The sequence below is a fragment of the Lathyrus oleraceus genome, chromosome 1, assembly GCF_024323335.1.
Source record: "Lathyrus oleraceus cultivar Zhongwan6 chromosome 1, CAAS_Psat_ZW6_1.0, whole genome shotgun sequence".
Taxonomy (NCBI): domain Eukaryota; kingdom Viridiplantae; phylum Streptophyta; class Magnoliopsida; order Fabales; family Fabaceae; genus Lathyrus; species Lathyrus oleraceus.
Window position 1 is genome coordinate 2,978,735 of NC_066579.1, and position 7,925 is coordinate 2,986,659.

The window sequence follows — 7,925 nt, forward strand, 5'->3', positions numbered from 1 at the left end:
CCCATGAAAACAAGTACAAACCTAAAGAAGAAGAATACAAATGAAGAGCTTGTAAATGCAACATTGTACAAGCAAATCATCCGTCCATTAAGATATACCTATGCGACACTAGGCTGGATATTTGCCAAAGTGTTGGAGTTCTCAGACGTTACAAAATCAAATGTACCCGATTTAAATTTTATAGTCTATTATTTTTCCATTTGCGATTGAAGAATTTAAAATGAATACTGATACAAAGTTATACTGACAGTGGTTCCCTTATATATTTTCTTGTTGAGATACAAATCAGTTTTCATTAAATTTATCATTGCAATACAATACAGGATACAGTAACATTCTCATTGCATTCTAATGATAAATAACTCACTATTAGAAATCCAACAGAATGAAGAGAAACACCTCTTACATTTTGCATTGCTATAATGTAGTGTAAAGCATTACACTAAAACTAAATAAATACATTAAACAGTTGTGGCACAAATATTCTTGTGGTGTTCTGAAAATCTTCATCAACTTCTGATATCAGAAAACTCTATCTTGCAAAAGCTAGAACACATTGGTAATGAGAGAATCTGCTCCTTAACATTTTCCAAATCAATATCTGCATATCGCAGCCAAAATGCTGGCGAGATCGTTATCTTCTGCAACATTGCTGCATTTGCTAACATGAATTTTACCAGACAAAGATCATGATCGTTTGCATTAAAACCTTTAAACCGAATCACATTGAGGCATGACAGAAAGCAGTGAGGCACCACTGCAGAAGTAAAGACATCTTTATCTAAGTCAGCTACTCCCTGAAATTTGTGGATCATGAGTTATCTATCATGTAATAAAGACTCTATTTGGATAAATAATTCTAAACACATAACAAGAGTTTTGAATTTGTGTGATCTAAACTTACATTGAGCAAAACAAGAGTATTAAGACTTGGCGAATTGGTGAGTAATTGTAACAAAGCTTCACCATTGACTTCATTTAGCTGCAGATATCTCAACCTTCCAAATACAGGCAGGTTGGTGAAAACATCTTTAGCATGTCTTAAAACCTGTGGGCCAAAGAAAATTTTGTTCAAATTCTGAGAAACTATTTTCATTCATGTACCATAAAAGACAAGCATACCTTGTAAAACAATAACTTCAGTTGTTCCGCGTTATGGATTTGTCTGAGAAGATTACAGGCTTGAAACCCAAGTTTTTCCCTTCTGTCCTCCTTGTCGTCATCCACAACAATCACGATAGAAGCATTACGAATCAACGAAGAATCACATAGAACGATATCCTGTTCAAGATCGCCCTCATAAGAGAAATCCGTTAGACATCGACTATAAACCTTGATGGAAAAATTACATGATTCATTCGATTGACGGTTCCATATTGCTATGGAAAACCTCTCAAGTAATGGTACTTGTAAACTAATGTTCTGTGTAGTTGACCATTCACACCCTCTAGCTTCAAACACTTTAAGAATTGGGAAACTAAGAGTTATATCTTTTGAAAAATCGGAAGAATCACTGACTAATTTAATCCCGGATATGCTAAATTTTTGAAGATTTGGGAGAGAAGCGGATATGGGAAGACTAAGAGTACATTTCATTTGAAGTACCAATTCTACTAAAGAATTGCAACTAAAGAGTAAATTTGAAGAAAGGAAAACTTTATCAGCATACTGAATATGAAGCTTTTGAACTCGTCTTTCTAAGATAAAGGAAATCCATGAAGTTATCAGAGATGCATCATATTGGTAACTAGTTAAGCAAAGAGAGAAACTCTGGATGCTTGAATTACTTAAATGAAAAAGCACTTTTTCAACAAAATTCACAAACTGTTGTTTTTGCAACTTCTTGTCATAATGGAGCAAACTATCATCCAACTTTAGGCTTGTTATTGATGTCCAAACTTCAATCCATCTTCTTGATAAGACACTAGTGCGAACAGCGTCTATGATTGGAATGAAAGATAGGATGTGACCGAGAATGCTTTCGTGTAATGTGCTAATCATATCAATTTCATCAACCGCTACTTCCCTATTCACTTCATATGAATCCATGACTACCTACAAAAGCATGCATCTGTTACATATAACATGCAAGTCTTCAACAATTAAGTTGTACTAAAACAAATCTATTAGAATCTCGTTAAATCAGCTCAGTTGATAGTTCAGCAGAGGATTCGATCCAGCAGTATCCATTTATTCACTAGACTATTAGATAAACAAAACAAATCTATTGTAATTTGAATCATAGAGAAAACTAGATCCAAGAGTCCCATAACTTGTATTGTAGAGATCCAAATCCATTATTCTTACACTAACTTCACAAACTAGGTTTTGATATTGGTTTTCATAAATGTAGTTAAAAATGAATGCACAAACAATTCTTGAATTTCCCTTGTAAACATGCATGACAATAGAATTGAATGATAAGAATAAGAGTAAACCTTAACAATGTGATTTGGAGCAAGATGAATGAGGAATAATTTAGTCCCCAAATTGACACAACGCTTCTTGGACACAGAAACTTGAAAGAGTTTTTTTTTCTTTCTTTCAGTGTTGTCTATTCATGTAATAAAAGCTTCTACCAAGAAAAGCGATTTTGAATGTAGTAATAGTAAATTATAAACTATATGCACCGTGCGTTGCGCGAGTCACTAAATAACATTATGATTCCTATGGAGGGTATGGCCACGGTATCTAACTATCTATTTCAATATCTGTCTTTCAATCTGCACAGATATTTTATGGGTATCTGAGTATCCGTATCCGTATTTATATTCGTTTATTTATATTTTTAATAAAGATAATTAATTATTTATAATTTATTATATAATTTTAGATTTTTAATAATATTAAAATAATTGATTTTATTGTTGAACTATTAATGACCAGTGAAATTAGTGAGGTGGAGGGAGAGCCACGACAGACAGAGGAGTGTGATGACAATTATTGGAGTTAGGTATACCATGTGACTACCGTGCACGGAAATGATGTGGAATTACATATGTTATTTACGTTTAGGTATTCTACATGATGTAACTTCAATACTCTCCATGGAATTTGTGGAAACAAATTTGAATTTCTGAAAGCTTGTTAAAATAGGCTACGTTCAATTTGGATGTGATTAAGGTGGTTAAACTTAAAACAGAGTTTAAATTCATAAAATTGTTTTTTTAATGATTTATTTATAAATATTAATAATCTTTTTGCATCAATAAATATTATTGTTAAAAATTAAATCCTACCAACAACATATATTCAACTAACTCAAATAATACACTTGAACTATTAAACCAACCCAATTTATTAAATTCTTTGATTTAAAATTTTGAGCTAAATTGTTTGTAAAATCAAATTTGTATGTAATTAAAGTTAAATTTGATTTTACCTAAGTTAACACCTAATATATTCTCTAAAATCAGATTGAATCAAAAGCAGTTTTATTTGAGTATATCATATATTTTATTTTAAAGAAATTAAGTTTTGTTTTATTATATATTTTTATGTTTTATGTTTTTTTTCCATTCTTTTTTTTCTCTGAACCCACAAATAAAATTCTCAACAACAAACCTCCACCAACGCCGCAAAAAAAACCCTAAATTCCAATTCACACACCACCACAACTCATCATCTAACCACCAAATATTATCAAATTGACATTATGGATCTTTATTATATGCACCCCAATGATAATCCTGGAATCACTATTGTTTCTCCCCATCTCAACAATCTCAATTATCATTCTTTGAGTAGATAAGTGGTTGTTGCTCTGCATTCTAAGAACAAGCTAGGTTTTTTGGACAGAACCCTAAAATGCCCCGATGATTCTGACTGGCTTACTCTCGTGTGGGACATGTGCAACACGATGGTTATGGCTTGGGTAACTAATTCAATTGATATTGATATTGCTCAAAGCATTCTTTGGATGGAGACGGTCCATAAAATATGGGTTGAGCTACGAGAATGATACCATCAAGGTGATATTTTTTGTATTTCTGATATCCAAGAAGAATTGTTCAACCTTAAACATGTTGATCTCACCATCACACAATTCTTTACTAACCTGAAAAATTATGGCAAGAATTAGAGAATTTAAGACCTCTTCCACCTGTTCTTGCACTATTAAATATGCTTGCAACCTCGTTCCCATCACTAAGACCTATTGTGAAACTAATTACGTGATACAATTTTTAAAAGGATTTTACAAGCAATATGCTCCTGTGAGATTTCAGATTATGCTGCTTAATCCCCTCCCTCCCTAAAATAAAGTTTTATCTATGTTGATACAACAGGAAAGACAATTCACTGCCCCTATTGAAGAAGACAAACTCTTAGCCAATATCTTGAAGCCCTTTCAACATTTTGCTCAAACTAATCATTCACAGAAAGCTCCTTCATATGGTTGTGGTAGAGGTCTAAAAATGTGCATGTTCTACAACAAACCTGGACACACAGTGTATGTTTGTTTTAAGAAGCATGGTTTTCCACCTTATCACAAGAAATCCAACATCAATAACTCAACTTCTCTCCCTAATACTCCGACCAATTCAACAGAAGCAACTCCTATATAATATGCTCTTAACACTAACGCTATGTTGGAATAAAATTGGTTTGTACTATATCTCTAATATTTTGATGATAACAAAGTATTTAAAGAATAATATAGTATACTAACAAATGTTCAAGTATGCAGGACTATAGACTAAAATTTCTAAAGAAAACCTAAGAATCCAGATTTTGGAAGATCAGAAGTTGAAGACCAGACTTTGAATGATGTCAGCCTCTAAATGATGTCAGCATATGAAGATCCAAACTTTGAAGATCCAAACTCTGAAGCATCAACATCCGGAGATTAACACGCTGGAGAACCAATTAACACAAGGATTGATGAGATTCTAACATGTCACTATCAGACTCTGAGGACATTTTTGTCTTTGTCTGATCACATGAAGACTTACGCAAGGATATGGTCAAGATAGCTGAGATGCAACATACAATTCCTTTTGTAGAAAAGGGATTTCAAATGATCTTTCAACGGTATTAACCATATCAAGGAACATACCAATGACTCTTAATCAAGCTTCCCAAAACTCTCTTGTGCAAACTCGTTAACGACTCTTTTCGTTATCTCTATATAAGGAGCTGATGACTCGAAGATAATTACGGGTCTATTTACATTCAAAGATTTGTTACTCTGTCAAACAAAGAGCATAAAGTTTAACTTAGAATTTCCTAGGTCTTGTATATTTTAGAAGTTCTTAAGTCTCAAGATTCTTTTTGTCTTGTGTTTTGTCTATACCTCTGATTGTATATCAAATTTATTTTTTCATACTCTCTTAATTGTAAGTTAGAGTTTAAGAATCTCTTGCTAAGTACTTGAGCATTTGAAGTCTCTTGCATGTGTGCTTGAGCATTTTAAGTCTTTTGCTTGTGTGCTTAAACATTGAAGTCTCTTACTTGTGTGTTTGAGCATTGGAAGTCTCTTACTTTGTGCTTGAGCAATTGTAATCATTTTTGGTTATAGTGAAAATCTCTTGGAAGTGCAAGGGGACTGGTCTACTCTAGATTTGTGGGAGGAACCAACATAACTGCTTGTGTCTCTCTTGCTTTTATTTCTACCTCTGAATTGATTTATTCCACTGTTAAACATTTTACTTTGAGTCATATTCTAGACCTTGTGCCCAGAATCTGATAAGAGATTTGCATAAAAACAAGAGAAAGCTAGCACAATTTAATCCCCACTCTTGTGTTTTTCTCACCTTCAGTTAACATCAGAGCATGGTCTGTGCTTTTAACACTTAACAGTGGTGCAGAAAAAGATCCTAAGAGAAAAACATGTCTGGTGAATTTGGAATCTCTGGTCCTGGAAACACTGATGTGTAAACTATAATTATAGTATTTCTGAAAAGAATAACTATACAGCTAAACCTACAACCTTTAGTGGAGACTCTATAGAGTTCTAATGGTGGAAGAGCAAGATTTACACTCATATCATAGATCTTGATGATGAGATGTGGGATATTCTTGAAGATGGCATTGATATTCCAGTTAATGGAGTAGGAATGGTAACGGACAGAAAAATTCTCACATTTGCTCATAAGAAGACTTATAAGAAACATCACAGAGTTAGAGGAATTTTGGTAGATGCTCTACCTCACTCTGAATACATCAGAATTATTCAAAAATATACTATTAAAACCATCTTTGAATCCTTTATTGCTGCCTATGAAGGCAATCAGTGGGTAAAAGAAGATATGGCTAACCTTCTAGTTCAATAGTATGAGTTATGTAGAATGAAGGAAAATGGAGACATTGAAAACATATTCTCAAGGTTTCAAATTCTTGTGTTTGGACTTCAAGTTCTGAGAAAGAGTTATATAACTTCTGATCATGTCAAAATGATTCTTGGGAGTCTTCTTGTCAGATACAGACCAAAGGTGACTGCTATTCAGGAAGCCAAAGATTTAAACATTATAAGTTTTGAAAGCCTAATAAGAAATATTGGAATTCATGAGATGAAGCTAAATGGAGATGAAATTGCCAAGAAATCAAAGTCTCTTGCTTTGAAATCTGTTTCTTAACATGCCAAGTCTTCTAAAATCAGGGATTCTGAAGAAGCAACTCATGTAAGAACTTCTAAAGAAGATTTTGATAATGAATAAATGGCTTTCATAATCAAAAGATTCTAGTATCTAGCCAAGAAGAAAACAATATTCTCTGGCAGAAGCAGTGGCTTTAGAGGATCAAGCTCGAGAGAAAATAAAGATGATCAGAAGGGATATTTCAATTGTAAGAAGCCTTGCCACTTCACTGTTGACTGTCCAAATGTGCAAAAGGACAAGTCAAAGAAAGGAAACTATCAAAAGGACAACTTCAGAAATAAGTTCAAGAAGAGTTTCATGAAAACATGGGATAAACTTGACAATGAAGGAGACTTTGACAAAGGCAAAGAACAAGCCAATCTAGATTTGATAGCTCTTACATCTTCAGAAACCGAGTATGAAGAAGCAAATGAGGTATTTTCAAAATTATCTCTCTCTGGTCTGATTACTTTTATTCAAGACCTTATGGGCCATTGTCAAGACAAAGTCAGACATATGAAAATCTTTAAAAAGCAATATGATCTATTGAAGGATAATTTAAAATCCTCTCAAAATAAAAATGAAGCTCTAGAAAGAGATTGTATTGCTCTAATTAAAGAAAATTCTAATAAACCTCTTGCTAAGCGTGAAATGTCTCTTCAAGAGTTTATTATAACTGGCTTTACAAAAACAAAACTTGCATCCATGATTTATGGTGTAAGCATGAGCAAAGGAGAAGGTATTGGTTATTCTTAAAAACCTTTTAATCTAAGGTCTGGAACTTTGATTAATCTAACATAATCTTTTTTTCAAGCGCTACTCAGAAAGAGCTAGATTCCTATTTTGTACCTGCTGCTGACAAAGCAAAGGTTCCGAATCAGTCATAACCTAAAATTGTAGAGTCAAAAGTTCTGAAGAAATTAGAACTTGAGACTTCAAAGTCAAACATTCTGAAGAAACCAGAACCTAATACATCAAAGTCTAAGGCTCTTAAAGGTTCAAAACCAAAGTCTAAGATTCATTTAAGGCACCAAACTTTTAAACCTAAAGTCTTGAATGATCCTATCCTTACTATTTGAAAGCTAAGGTACATAATAAGAAGAAGCTTGTCAGAACTAACCCCAAATGACCCATAAGACTATGGCTACCTAAATCTGAAACTATTTTTGCATCAGATTTGCTTCAAAGGAGAAGCAAAGCACCAATCTTAGTACCTGTACAATAGCTGCTCACGACATATTGTAAGACCCCAATTTTGACCCTAAGATCCCTCATGCAATTCCATCATAAGCATTAGCATTGGGAGCACCCCTCTTTCACTGGGTTTGTTTTGGGAGAGATCACCAAGCA

General features: G+C 33.4%; 1 protein-coding gene across 1 annotated transcript; it reads right to left on the bottom strand.

Annotated features, from left to right (window-relative positions):
• Window positions 1-228: 228 nt before the first annotated feature.
• Window positions 229-2,733, bottom strand: LOC127115436 (F-box/FBD/LRR-repeat protein At3g14710). The gene is made up of 4 exons (XM_051047011.1): window positions 2,439-2,733; window positions 1,123-2,055; window positions 905-1,048; window positions 229-797 (listed from the first exon to the last, which is right to left on the bottom strand). The coding sequence occupies exons 2-4, from the start codon at window positions 2,047-2,049 to the stop codon at window positions 510-512; spliced, it is 1,359 nt and encodes a 452-aa protein (XP_050902968.1). The 5' UTR covers window positions 2,050-2,055; window positions 2,439-2,733; the 3' UTR covers window positions 229-509.
• Between the last annotated feature and the right edge of the window lie 5,192 nt (window positions 2,734-7,925).

What these genes read in the sequence shown, in the direction of transcription:
- LOC127115436 (XM_051047011.1), bottom strand. Translation starts at nt 2,049, where the DNA reads ATGGATTCATATGAAGTGAATAGGGAAGTAGCGGTTGATGAAATTGAT. An exon ending in TGAAGTTATTGTTTTACAAG is followed by an intron (nt 1,049 to 1,122) that starts GTATGCTTGTCT and finishes TTTGGCCCACAG; the next exon opens with GTTTTAAGACATGCTAAAGA. An exon ending in ATACTCTTGTTTTGCTCAAT is followed by an intron (nt 798 to 904) that starts GTAAGTTTAGAT and finishes CACAAATTTCAG; the next exon opens with GGAGTAGCTGACTTAGATAA.